Below are 15211 nucleotides of genomic sequence, written 5' to 3'. Positions count from 1 at the left end.
AGTCATTCTCAACTAATGAACATCCAAATTCTCTGCTAATTAAGTGCTTTTAAAAGTCACTTTTGGGTGAGATGTTCAAATGAAGCCCTGGGTGAGAGTGCCCCCTGGTGGTTTCCAATAATGCTTGAACAGTAACTGTGCAGTGAGTTTTTCATGAAGCTAAATATATTTAATTTAAAGAAGCATCCCATTTTACGAATTTTAAAATGTCTGCAAAACAGAAATAAGTAGATCTTTCATAAAATGTTAGTGATAGTGGATAACAGGTTCTTATCCCTGGGGGGCGGGGGAGGAACAGAGGGCAGGTGATGCTGGTGATGGAATATGTGCTTATTTAGCAAAATTAAACATCAGCAAACCATGAAAAGCAAAATCCCAGAAAGCACAGTGTTAATCTATACTTCCAGTACAATAAAGTCAAAGTTAATTCTCCAAAGCATTGACACATAAGCATGTGGATTTAGATGTCTTGGGTAAATCCCTAATTTAGTAGAGCTTTCTACTTGGAAGAGAAGAAAATCTTTGTCATTACATTTTGATTTGTTTTTCACTTCTTTCTACATTTATAACATAGCTAAAAATTTGTAGGATTCTGGATATAAGTCAACCTGAAAGAAAACCAAACATTTTTCAAGAATACACCATCAATAAAGCTGGTAAATATTTCTGATTTATCAAGTTCAATCAAACTTGTTTTTTTAATCTTTCCAAATGAAATTTATATTAATGGAAAAAGTAAACCACTTAAAAATATTTCCTTTGGGTAACAGAGGGTCAACATTATTATTTCCTTTACTCTCTCCTAGTCACTATTCCTCACACTTCACTGGCCACTTGAAACTTCAACTAGAGTTCCTTTATTAAAAGAACTAGATCAAACAATAGACTGAATGAGAAATTATTTTTCACATCAACTTTACAAATACTGTATCACAAACATTCTACAGTACAAATTTAAATAAAGCAAGCTTTCTACCTTATTAAAAGATTCTTCACCTCCTAAATAGAAACTGAAGGGGAAGCAATGCTATTAAGGATCACATATAAGCTAATAGAGGCAGCAGAATTATCTATTAACATTCTCATAACACCAGTCTAGTGACCTTAATGTTTTAATCACAGAGCTGCAGCTGTTTGCATGTGTTCTAAAGCTAGCATAATCTTTAAGACAGCCAGGAAAAAAACCCCTCAAAACAAATTACATAATATTCTATCTAGAAAAATTTCCAGGAAAGCGCATTCTTGGGTGAAAGAAAACCACCCCTTTGTCATTGTGATGCACTGAAAAAAAGCTTTGGAGCCTGATAGTTTGGCTCCTGGCTCTCCCACTTTTTTGGTAGGGTTCAAGTCACTGTAAAATGTAATTATACTCCTTCAAAGGATTATTTTGAGAATTTAATAAGAATGGATGGAAGGGGCCTAGCAGATAGTAAAACCTGATTAAAATATCACTAATTTAATTATTTCCTAGAAGATAACTGAAACATTACAATATTTGTTTTCTTGGTAGACCGTATGAGTTTATTCTCAAAGGCAATTTAAAAATCTCCTTCATGAAAGCTATGTACCTTTTTATTAATCATATTTACCCTACTAACAATGTTTTGCTGATGATTAAAAATACTTAAATCACAGTAGACACCCAAAAAGAGATGTTTCTCAACTTATGGTAGAGTTACATCCCAATAAACCTACTATCAGTTGAAAATATTGTAAATTGAAAATGCTAGCCTGTCTTAAATATGCTCAGAACACTTACAGTAGCCTACAGTTGAGCAAAATTATCTAACACAAAGCCCGTTTTATAATAAAGTGTTGAATTTCTGATGTAATTTATTGATATTCTACTGAATATGTATGGCTTTGGCACTATGGAAAAGTCCTAAATTGGAGACTGTACATAAATGAAAGACTAAAATCGAAAAAGAAAAAAAAGAAAATAGGTTTCTCTAAATAAGAATGTCAAATCCAGAACTACTTTATATAAAAGTACACATTCTAATATATGAAAAGATATTTTATCATTATTACTTTACTGTATATTAGTGAATACACCAGACTACATTTTCTCAAATGGCAAATGAGGCACATTTCTGATTCCCCCAGGAACCTCAGCATCATCTGTCTTTTGGAGGATTCAGATTCATACGACGTCTGTGATACCTTGAAAAGAAGAAAATACTTGGAATGAGACGATTTTAATAAAAATCATTCCTGATAAAAATCTAACTTCTATGATTATTTTGCTATTGGAACTATTTTTTAAAAATCAATGAAACTATGTATCAGGCATTTCTTAATAATAAGCCACATTCTCCCATTGTGAAAATTTGTTTTCCTTTTTTTATGTAATCATTTTTTTTTTTTTCTAGAGACTGGGTCTTGCTTTATTGCCCAGGCTGAAGTACAGAGGTTATTCATAAGTTCAACAATAGGGTACTACAGCCTCAAACTCCTGGCACAAGGGCTCCTCCTACCTTATTCTGCCTAGTAGCTGGGACTACAGGCACACCACCACATGTGGCTAAGTTGTTGACTATTAATTATATTAAGCATTTGAAACAGTTTTCTTTCATATCTTGAGGATAATTACAACATGGTAACCTAGATGACTGATTTTGAATTAAAAACTGATGGTTTTTTGTCTTAGTAGTAAAGCAGTATCACATCTGGTGAGATTTAGGCTTCTAAAACATAAAAGAAACATCACATTGTGAACACGAATGTGTTCTGTTAAAGTTTTATTTACAAGGGGCTATTCTCCTCTAAATGGAGGTCTTTAAAATGCAAAATCATGTTTTAATATAAAATAAGATATAACTAGTAATATGTTTGTGGAAAAATGTATGATGTCATGAAAAATGGAGGAATTGCAAATCAGAACAGGGAGGAACCTTTTACTTGTTTTTGAGATCACAAACATGTTAAAAATCATAATGCCCAATCCAAGCCCAGGTGTGGTGAAATTAGCACTATCAGACCCGACTGGTTAAAAGTATAAACTTTTACTTCAAAATACTTTTGAAAAGCAATATGATAAGATGTATCAAAAAATATTCATAACTTTTGACCTAGTAATTCCTCTTCTAGCACTCTGTCCCAAAGGAATATAGAAAAAGTAGTTAAAATATTCAGGAAGAACACAGGAGCAAATTTACATATACAGTATGATTATAACCATATAAAAATAAGCAAACTAACGAAACTTACGTATAGATATAGAGAAATGAAATGCATTGTTAGCAGTGATAGTTTTTGAGTGATTTCACCATGGAGAATTTTTTGTTTTGCTCCTCTGCATTTCCTTATTTTCTTCACTGATTTAAGAAAAATGTCTGCATACAGTACATGTGCTTTTGTGATGAGTTATCTTCAAAAATTTCCTTCTGGTCAGATTTTGGAAGTTGGTCACAAGTTAATTTTTGTTTTCAATTTTTTGCTAATGTGGAAATTCAGTTTTATACTATAAATGGTAAGACATGTACCCTACGATCTTTAGTTGTTGTGATTAAGATAGCTAAAGCATTTTTTTGCTTCAGGTTTCATAAAGGCAACTTCCTGACACAATTATTTTTTTTCTGGAAAATTTGCAAAATACAAGAACTAAATTGAAAACAATGAATTACATCTGTATATATCAACATGGAACAGTAAGTTGTCAAAAAATACACACAGTAAAATACCATTTGCAAAACCTTTCTACATGTACTTATGTTGGCATAGAGAAAATTCTGCTTTTTTTCTAAAAGGTTCCATTGACATACCAGATAATCAAGGTTGTACTAGTGAAATAGCGTCTCTGAAAGGCATTCTCTCAAAGCAAGGAGAATGGTCATTGGGAATAGCGAGCGGTTCTAGAAGGGGTTTGGGAAGTCAATAACCTCTTGAAATTATTTGTAAAAATTGTGAATATGTGTTTTTCTGGGCAGTGGATTGAAAACTTTTATTAGACTCTCAATGAAGTCTGAGACTTTCAAAATGCTAAGAACCATCCATTAAAAATGTCATTCAGCATACACTGTTCAACTGTATTTACTACTCAAAACTGAAAATGTTTGAGACTCTGATAGCCCTAAACTGAACAAAGTCAAGTTCTAAAATATGCTCAACAAATGTCAAATGGCATTTACAGATTTCTTATCATGCATGAATTTTAGTGTACACTACAATCACTAGCCAAAAGCAAGCACCTTAATTTTAGGATGACCTTATTCTATCATCCAGACTGGGAACCTTGCAGGCACTATTAATAATTAATACACAAGTTAAATTGAGATTGCTCCTGGCAAACCAAGTTATATTGTTACACTTCTTAAATTACACAATAACTCGGTGACATCTGGAACACTGGTCCACAGCTCTTAACCCAGAAAACTTTACCTCCTGGTTCATACTAAGCTAGGTAATCAAATCTGTTTCCTACTGATGGAAGTAGCTAATTTTTGTTGTCTCCATGGGAAAATATTAAAGTCGTTTCTTAAATGAAGTAGTACTATTATTCATGCGTTTGTAAGATTGCCCTATATTTCAGAAATTTAGAATTATTTTCTCCTTCCTTCATGCCCGTCTGCCTCCCTCCCTCCCTACACCCCCTTTCTTTTTCTCTCCTCCTTTCTTTCCTAGAGTCAGGGTCTTGCTCTGACACCCAGGATGGAGTGTAATGACACAATTATAGCTCATTGCACCCTCAAACTCCTGGGCTCAAGTGATCCTCCCACCTCAGTCTTCTCAGTAGGGACTACAGGCATGCACCACCATGCCCAACTAATTTTTTAAAATTGTGGGGACCGGGCACAGTGGCTCATCCCTGTAATTCCAGCACTCTGGTAGGTCAAGGAGGGCAGATCAGTTGAGTCCAGGAGTTTGAGACCAGCCTGGGCAACATAGCGAAACCCCATCTCTACAAAAAATTTAAAAAGTAGCCAGGCATGGTGGTATGCATCTGTAGTCCCAGCTACTCAGGAGGCTGAGGCAGGAGAATCTCTTGAACCCAGGAAGCAGAGGTCATAGTGCGCTGAGATCAGGCCACTGCATTCCAGTCTGGGTGACTGGGCACGACCCTGTCTCAAAAAAAAAAAAAAAAAAAAACAGGTATTACGAGAATCAGAATCATTTATCCATTTTAAAATGTGTGAGCACCTACTATGTGTAGATCCTAATCATTCTGTAGTACACAAAACAAGATAAAAATCCCGACTTTCATGGATCTTACATTCCAATACAGGAGATAGGAAAATAAGATAAACAAACTGGTCAGGGAAGGCTTCATTGAGTAAAACCCTGAAGGAAGTAAGAGAGCTAGCTTTACTGATACTGCGAGGAAGAGTGTTCTATGCAGACAAACAGCAAGTATAAAGGCCCTGAGGTGGAAGGAAGGGCATGTTCAAAAGCAAAAACGAGGCCATCTAGCCAGAATACATGAAAAAGGAAAAGACAGTAGGGCATGAGAGCAGAAAGGTAATGCAGGACCAAATCATGTAGGTAGTTGTAGGCCTAGAGTATTTGAGTGAGATAGGAAGCTGTTTGAGGATTTCCTTTTTTTTTTTTTTTTTGGAGACGGAGTCTTGCTCTGTCACCCAGACTGCCATGCAGTGGTGCAATCTCAGCTCACTGCAAGCTCTGCCTCCTGGGTTCACGCCATTCTCCTGCCTCAGCCTCCCGAGTGGCTGGGACTACAGGCGCCCGCCACCATGCCTGGCTAATTTTTTTTGTATTTTTAGTAGAGACGGGGTTTCACCGTGTTAGCCAGGATGGTCTTGACCTCCTGACGTCGTGATCTGCCCGCCTCTGCCTCCCAAAGTGCTGGGATTACAGGCGTGAGCCACCGCGCCCAGCCTGTTTGAGGATTTTCAACAGAAAAATTACAAGAACCAAGGGAAGTATTAACATGGTTACTCTGGCTGCTATGCTACAAACAGACTGCAGCAAAGCAAAGGAAGCAGCTGGGAGACCAGTTAGGAAATTATTTCAACAAAACAGGCAAGAATGGTGATTTGGACTAGGATAGTGGCAGAGGGAATGGTGATAAGTAGTCACATCTGGATACATTTTAGAGATAGAGCTAACAAGATTTGCTAACAGACCAGATGTTGGGTATGAGATAGAGAGAGGAATCAAGAGTGGTACCAAGGTTTTGGCCCAAGCAGCTAGAAGAACAGAACTGGCATTAACTGAGAGAGCAGGCTGTAGGAAAAGCTGGTTTGTGGAGGACCATCAGAAGCGCAGTTAGACACATACCAAGTTAAGGATACCTACTACACATGTCAAGTAGGCAATAGGATATATAAGCCTAGAGGTCAAGGGACAGGTCTTGACCACAGATGGATTTGGAAGCCATCATCACACAGATGGTATTTAATGCCATGGGACTGGATAAGATTCCTGTCCTAGAGAATGGAAGAGAAAAGTGGAGAGGTCCAAGGACTGATTCTTGGGGCACTCCAAAATCTAGAGACAAGGGAGATGAAAAGGAAGCACCAAGATAAATCAAGATAGTATATTAACTTTAGATATATAAAAAGAATTTCAACAGTTACTAAGGTCGAATTAATGAGAAAAGTAACAGACACATCATCAGGAACTCTATAGAGATACGGGGTTCCCCAGAGAAACTCCGACCAGCCTGTGCACTGGGAAAATGGGGTAGAGCCTCGGGAAGTTCGTGCTGTTTGCAGGAAAAAGGAGCCTGGCCTCTCATGATCTGGTGTGGTAACCTGGGGATTCAATCTGTGAGATGTGGGCCTGTTAACAGGAACCTCTCTCGCTTTGCTGAGTTTTTTCCTTTTCACCTGATAAACCGTGTCCTTCCTCACCCTTCAAATTGTCTGCGAGCATAATTTTTTGTGGTTGTGTGTCTTTAGCTGACCTAAGAAAAAAGTCCTGCAACAATAATATTGCTTAAATGATGTGTTCTAGGAAGATTATATTAGAAGGAATACTTCGTGACTTGATTTTTTTTCATGCCAACTAAGGAAGACTAAAGACTCAACCTCCTAAGTAGCTGGGACTACAGAAGCATACTACCATAGCTGGCTGATTTTTTTTGTTGTTGTTTGCATTTTCTGGAGAGACGGGGTTTGCCATGTTGCCCATGCTGGTCTCCAACTGCTGGGCTCAAGCAATCTGTCCACCTCAGCCTCCCAAAGTGCTGGGATTACAAGCGTGTAATCCTGGCCCACAGATTTAATAGTAAACACTTCAGATTTTCAGACATGAGATAATCTAATCAACGATACTTATTAGCCACTGGCCTATTCAGCATTGATTCTTCAGTCATACAACTTACACTCCCAGTTCACCCACCTTGGGTGAGGCCAGTAATTAGACTCAGGTAGTTTCAAGACTGAATGAAGTGGGGCAACACCTTCGGATCATTAAGGATCTGCTGACCTTGATTAAGAATCTGATAATGAGGAACATCTTAACCCACCTGTGACCTACCTGGATAAAATGGAACTGGATAAACCCATATAACCTGGTAGCTGAAGTCTGGAAATAAAACTTCCAAGAATCACTGGGAAATTTACCAGTGTATCCTCAAAACTACCATAAAGTACCATTTCAAAGAGGAACTAAACACCTTAAAGAAGCTGTGAAGACAATTAGGTGAGATAGTATTCCATCAGATAACAATTTAGTACCCATACATTGTATTAAGGATACTGTGTTAGAATTCTTGTGGCAAATTACAAAACAAATGTTTGGGTTTTATTTTGTTTGTTTGTTTGTTTTTTTGACACAGAGTCTTACTCTGTCACCCAGGCTGGTTGCACAATCTCAGCTAACTGCAACCACCACCTCCTGAGTTCAAACAATTCTCCTGCCTCAGCCTCCTGAGTAGCTGGGATTACAGGCATCCACCATCATACTCAGCTAATTTTTGTATTTTTAGTAGAGACAGGGTTTTGCCATGTTGGCCAGGCTGGTCTCAAACTCCTGATCTCAAGTGATCCACCCACCTAGGCCTCCCAAAGTGCTGGGATTACAGGCATGAGCCACCACGCCCAACCACATCCTTGACAAAGAGAAAATAATCCAGAGAAGAAGATTTAACCAAAAAAAGTCACCTAAAAATGTAAATATAACATTAACAGATACCTAATAATCTATAATTATATATAGTTGTGCTAAGAGGGACAGTAGACATTCAAAGTGAATATAAAGAAGTAAAATGTCATGAAGAAAGTAAGCTAAGAGCAAACAGCAGAGGAAGAGTAAAAGTGCTGAAAACTGAGAGATAAAGCATTTTAAATAGCTTGATGTTGAAATGAGATGGGGCACTGAGGTCAGATTAGCTGAGGAAAAAAAAAAAGGGCAAGCCCCAACTATATGCTGCCAATAAGAAATCCACTTTAAAAATAAAGACAGCCAGGTTAAAAGTAATACAGAAATGACAAAGGTGACATTACAACCAATCCCAGAGAAATACAACAGATTCTCACAGACTATTATTTTTTTGGGGGGGGAGGGGGCAGGGACAGAGTTTTGCTCTTGTCCCCCAGGCTGGAGTGCAATGGCGCACAATCTAGGCTCACTGTAACCTCCGTCTCCCAGGTTCAAGAGATTCCTCAGAGACTATTATCACGAACACTTCCAAGCACACAAACTAGAAAATCTAGAGGCAATGGATAAATTCCTGAAAACGTACAACCTCCCATGATTGAATCAGGAAGAAACTGAAACCCTGAACAGATGAATAATGAGTTCTGAAACTGAATCAGTAATATAAAACCAACAACCAAAAAAAGCTCTGGACCAGATAGATTCACAGCTGAATCCTACCAGATGTGCAAAGAGCCAGTACCAATCCTACTGAAACTATTCCCCCCAACAACAACAAAAAAAAATCGAGGAGGAAGGACTCCTCCCCAACTAATTCTACAAAAACGGCATCATCCTGATACCCAAATCTGACAGAGACATAACAAAAAAACAAAACTATGGGCCAATATCCTGATAAACACGGACGCTAAAATCCTCAACAAAATACGAGCAAACCAAATCTAGCAGCACATCAAAAAATTAATTCACCATGATCAAGCAAGCTTTCTGCCTGGGATGCAAGGCTGATTCAACATATGCAAATAAATAAATGTGATTCATCATATAAACAGAATTAAAAACAAAAAAAGATCATTTCAATAAACACAGAAAAAAACTTTCAGTAAAATCCAACATCCCTTCATGATGAAAATCCTCAGTAAACTAGGCATTGAGGGAACATACTTCAGAACAATAAGAGCCATTTATGACAAACCCACAGCCAACATACTGAACAAGCAAAAGCTGAGAGCATTTCCTTTAATAACAGAAACAAGACAAGGATGCCCACTCTCACTACTCCTATTCAACATAGTACTGGGAAAGTCCTAGCCAGAGCAATCAGGCAAGAAAAAAAAAAGAAAAGGCATCCATTCAGGAAAAGAAAATGTCAAATAATCTCTCTTCGCTGATAAAACGATTCAATGCCTAGAAAACCCTAAAGATTCAGCCAAAAGGCTCCTAGACCTGATAAACAACTTCAGTAAAGTTTCAGGATACAAAATCAATGTACAAAAATCAGTAGTATTCCTATATACCAATAATGTTCAAGCTGAGAGCCTGAAGTCTACAATTACAGTTGCAGATTTCAACATTCCTCTCACAATAATTGATTAAATAAAAAATGAGTAAGGATAAAGAAAACAAACAACACTATCAACACAATCCCATTTACAACAGCCACAAGAAAATGTAAAATGCCTAGGAATACATCTAACCAAGGAGGTGAAAAGGCTCTACAACAACTACAGAGCACTGCTGAAAGAAATCACAGGAGACGGCCGGACGCTGTGGCTCACGCCTGTAATCCCAGCACTTTGGGAGGCCAAGGCGGGCAGATCATGAGGTCAGGATTTCAAGACCAGCCTGGCCAACATAGTGAATCCCCATCTTTACTAAAAATACAAAAATTAGCTAGGTGTGGTGGCATGCGCCTGTAGTCCCAGCTACTCTGGAGGCTGAGGCAGGAGAATCGCTTGAACTCGGGAGGCAGAGGTTGTAGTGAGCGGAGACCATGACATTGCACTCCAGCCTGGGTGACAGAGTAAGACTCCATCTCAAAAATCAATCAATCAATCAATCACAGATGACACAAATGGACAAACATTCCATGCTCATGGGTTGGAAAAACCAATATTGTTAAAATGTCTATACTGCCCAAAGCAACCTACAGATTCAATGCTATTCCTATCAGACTACCAACACCATTTCACAGAATTAGAAAAAAACTATTCTAGGCCGGGCACTGTGGCTCACACCTGTAATCCCAGCACTTTTGGGAGGCTGAGACAGGTGGATCACCTGAGGTCAGGAGTTTGAGAGCAGCCTGGCCACATGGTGAAACCCTGTATCTATTAATAATGCAAAACTTAGCCAGGTGTGGTGGCACATGCCTGTAATCCCAGCTACCCAGAAGGTTGAGGCGGGAGAATTGCTTGAACCCAGGATGCAAAGGCTGCAGTGAGCCAAGATCATGCCATTGTGTTCCAGTCTGGGCAACAAGAGCGAAATTCTGTCTCCAAAAAAAAAGGAAAAAATTATTCTAAAATTCATATGGAACCAAAAAAGAGTCCAAATAGCCAAAGCAATTCTAAGCAAAAAGAAAGAAGCCAGAGACATCACATTACTTGACTTCAAACTATACTACAAGGCTACAGTAATCAAAACAGCATGGTAGTGATAAAAAAGAGACACAGAGATAAATGGAACAAAATAATAAACCCAAAAATAAAGCCATACACCTACAACCAAGTGATCTTTGACAAATGGTGCCAGGATAACTGGCTAACCATATACAAAATAATGAAACTGGACCCTTACCTACCATCATATATAAAAAACAACTGAAGACAGATTAAAGACTTAAATATAAGACCTCAAGCTACAAAAATCCTAGAAGAAAACCTAGGAAATATTATTCTGCTTACATTTTTCTTTTCTTTCAAAGAAACATAAGCTACATTCAAAGAAACACCATGCTGGACATTGGTCTTGGTAAAGAATTTATGACTAAGTACTCAAAAGCGATTGCAAAAAAACACAAAAACTGACAAGTGGGACTTAATTAAAACAAAGAGTTCGCCAAGCACAGTGGCTCACACCTGTAATCCCAACACTTTGGGAGGCCAAGGCGGGTGGATCACCCGAGGTCGGGAGTTCGAGAGCAGCCTGACCAACATGGGGAAACCCCGTCTCTACTAAAAATACAAAATTAGTTGGGCATGGTGGTGCATGCTTGTAATCCCAGCTACTTGGGAGGCTGAGGCAGGAGAATCACTTCAACCCAGGAGGCAGAGGTTGTGGTGAGCCAAGATCGTGACATTGCACTCCAGTCTGGGCAACAAGAGCAAAACTCCGCCTCAAAAATAAATAAATAAATAAATAAATAAATAAATAAATAAAGCAAAGAGCTTCTGCCCAGCAAAAAAAAACTATCAACAGAGTAAACAGACAACCTACAGAATATAAGATATTCACAAAGTACGCATCCAACAAAGGTCTACTCTCTGGAATCTATAAGGAAATTAAGCAAAAAACAAATAACTCCACTAAAAAGTGGGCAAGGGAACATGAACAGATACTTCTCAAAAGAAGACATACAAGCAGCCAATAAACATATGAAAAAATGCTCAACATCACTAATCATCAGAGAAATGCAAATAAAAATCACAGTGTGATACCAGCTGACACTAGTTAGAACGGCTATTATTAAAAACAGAAAAAAATAACAAATGTTGGCAAGGCTGCAAAGAAAAGCGAATGCTTACATACTGTTGGTGGGAATGTAAATTAGTTCAGCCACTATGGAAAGCAATTGGAGATTTCTCAAAGAACTAAAAACAGAATTGCCATTCGACCCACCAATCCCTTTACTAGGTAAATACCCAAAGGAATAGAAATTGTTCCACCAAAAAGACACATGTAATTGTATGTTCACTGTAGCCCTACTCACAACAGCAAAGAGAGGGAATCAATCTAGGTGCCTGTCAATGGTGAACTGGATAAAGAAAATGTGGTACATATACACCATGGAACACTATACAGACATAAAAAAGAACAAAATCATGTCCTTTGCAGCAGCACAGATGCAGCTGGAAGCCATTATCCTAAGCGAATTAACACAGAAACGGAAAACCAAATACTACATGTTCTCACTTATAAGTGGGAGCCAAACATTGAGTACACATGGACATAAAGATGGAAACAAAAAACACTGGGGACAACAGGCAGGAGGGAAAGAGGTGAGAGAAGGCTGAAGAACTACCTATTGGGCACTATCTCACTGCCTGGGTGATGGGTTCAATCATACTCCAAACCTCAGCATCACACAATATATTCTTGTGTACCCCCCTGAAGCTAAAAATTGAAATAAAACAACAACAACAACAAAATCCTTATCTTACGGTCTTCTAGGAAACCACATCTAAGACAGTATCTATTAAAATACATACATACATACATTAAACATACATAGTGAAAAGCAAGCTTAGATAACAAAATTTACAAAGCATATAGCTCATATACCACTTTGGTCTGTTAAGTTTTATACCTTAATAAGACACCCAATTTGCTTTTTAAAAAATAGACAAAATATTTCTACAGATACTTAACTGAAAACAAAAAAAAACCACCAAAACCCAAACATATGAATGGCCAATAAGCACACGAAAAGATGTTCAACATCTAGGTAGGTTAACCTCTACCTCTAAGAATAGCCCTACCTCATATTATACCCAATTCCCTATGGGGAACATAGAAATAGAGAACATTTCCATTTTATATTTTAAATACTTCTGCATAGTTTAAAAATACTTTTAAAAAATGTGTGTTTTGGCCAGGCACGATGGCTCACACCTGTAATCCCAGCACTTTGGGAGGCCAACACAGGGGGATCACTTGAGGTCAGGAGTTTGAGACCAGCCTGGCCAACATGGTGAAAGCCCGTCTCTACTAAAAACACAAAAAACAGCCAGGCATGGTGGTGTGCGCCTGTAGTCCCAGCTACTTGGGAAGTTGAGGGACTAGAATTGCTTGAACCCAGGAGGCAGAGGTTGCAGTGAGCCGAGATGGCACCACTGCACTACAGCCTGGGCAACAGAGCAAGACTCTGTCTCAGAAAAATAAAAATAAAAATAAAAATAAAATGTGTTTTATACCTTTTAATAAAAACTTATTTAAGAAGTTATATATCCCCAGTTAATAATTTCATAATGAGTCCCATTCTTTTGACTGCTGTAACTTAAGAACTGTGAAATATTTAGTAAAACATCCTTCTATATATTAAATGAGGTTTAAAAAGAAATAGTCTGACTAGGGAAAACAAGCTGAGAATGAATGAATGAATCAATCAATCAATGGATGGATGGACAGATGGAGAGACGGACAGACAGACAGATAGAGGGATAGAAAAAAAGAAAGAAATGGTCACTGACATCCAGAAACCAACACCTGAAAATGACTCACATTAACCCAAAATATATATGTAGATACCAAATAAATATGTGTTGAACGATAAGTGATTACACATAGGCTTATTGAAAATTCAGCAAGATGATACATCTACAAGGACAAGGCCTAGAGATAAAATTTCTCTTTATACACATAAACTAGTCTCTGGGGTTTTTTTGCCAAGCTCTTTATTAGGATAGATATTGGGACAATCAAGTCCCTCTAATTAAAGTTAATTTACAATAAAAAATGCCTAGTAGTTTTGATGGGAAAAAAAATATCAGGAGATTAAACTAACTAGCAGTCAAAAGCTGATTAGCAGTAAGATTAAGTAAATAAGATTAAACATAGTTAGGGTACTAAACACAAATGTCTAAAGATAACATGCTTGGTTTTAAGACTCCTAATTATTCTCCCTGTCTTCAGTCTTGTCTCTGTCAGGTTACACACCTTTAGAATTATTTGGTTCTGAATGCTTAAAACAGATTGTAGCAATATGGAACATGCAGGAAAGAAACAGGTACGGAAAGCCATTACAGAAGACGTTGAAACAAGGTTTGAACTCAAATACCTGGATAATGTGATACAAGTCAAAAATAAACATGAGAGATGTTAAGAATCATAAAAAGAAATCTCAGAATATAATGAGATTTAATGATTTAAGATATAGGGCTATCAGATGGTTCCCTAATTTGTTTGCACATATCCTAACTTTACAATTAAAAATATAAGGAAAAATCCAGGTAGCATGCATAAACAAAGTGGGTATTAAATAAGAAGGAAGGCCGGAGGAGTGGCTCACGCCTGTAATACCAGCACTTTGGGAGGCCAAGGTGGGCAGATACCTGAGGTCAGGAGTTCGAGACCAGCCTGGCCAACATGGTGAAACCTCATCTCTACTAAAAATACAAAAAATTCGCCAGGTATGGTGGCACATGCCTATAGTCCCAGCTATTTGGGAGGCTGAGGCGGGAGAATCACTTGAACCTGGGAAGCGGAGGTTGCAGTGAGCTGAGATCACACCACCGTACTCCAGCCTAGGTGACAGAGTGAGACTATGTCTCAAAAAATAAATTAATTAATTAAATAAAATAAATAAGAAGGAAAAATCAAAGAAGGAGATACAAAAGAGAAGCAGGAATTGAAAGACCATGTTGGCCCCACCCCTGCAAAAAAAAAAAAATCAATATTTTTCCTTGGGAAAATGATATAAAAAATCACTTTTATTATAGAGATTATTAAGAAAGGGGCTTCTTAACACAGAAAACAATGGGCTATGTTTTGTTATAATAAATTAATATTCTGGGTGCCATAATCTGACCTACTAGTAATTTCCCCCACACACTTTATCTGAAATGCTATTTCCTCTGCCTGTGAAGTTTACCCCTCATTCTCAATGGGTTAACTCCTAACCCTCCTTCAAGGCTCAATTACACTTGATTTAACCGTTTATTTACTCCACTTCCTTCCCTCCTTGACTATAAACAATTTGTAAACGGGGATTATGTTTTGCATTAACCAGCACTTAGAGCAGCTCGATGAATGTATATTCATTAATTCTCTAAATGTACCCAGCCCAGTGCTAGTTACTGAGTTAAACAAGTAAGAACAAAGTTTTGTTCAAACTAGCTGGGCATGGCAGAGTGTGCCTGTAATCCCAGCTACTTAGGAGGCTGAGGAAGGAGGATTGCTTGAGCCCAGGAATTCAAGATCAGCCTGGGTA

General features: G+C 37.9%; 1 protein-coding gene across 3 annotated transcripts in view; it reads right to left on the bottom strand.

Annotated features, from left to right (window-relative positions):
• Positions 1-654: 654 nt before the first annotated feature.
• MRPL42 (mitochondrial ribosomal protein L42) overlaps positions 655-15211 on the bottom strand; it is a 35217-nt gene continuing 20660 nt past the window's right edge. For 2 of the 3 annotated variants that reach the window (XM_025402836.1, XM_025402838.1), the window contains one exon: positions 655-2163. In XM_025402836.1, coding sequence (XP_025258621.1) covers positions 2118-2163 — 46 coding nt within the window. In that variant the 3' untranslated portion in view covers positions 655-2117. The remainder of the gene's footprint in view (positions 2164-15211) is intronic. The other variant, XM_025402837.1, reaches the window with a different exon arrangement.

Source organism: Theropithecus gelada, chromosome 11, assembly GCF_003255815.1.
Source record: "Theropithecus gelada isolate Dixy chromosome 11, Tgel_1.0, whole genome shotgun sequence".
In the NCBI taxonomy this organism is placed as follows: domain Eukaryota; kingdom Metazoa; phylum Chordata; class Mammalia; order Primates; family Cercopithecidae; genus Theropithecus; species Theropithecus gelada.
The sequence above is the reverse complement of the archived record's forward strand: the minus strand, read 5'-3'. Positions and strand labels throughout refer to the sequence as shown.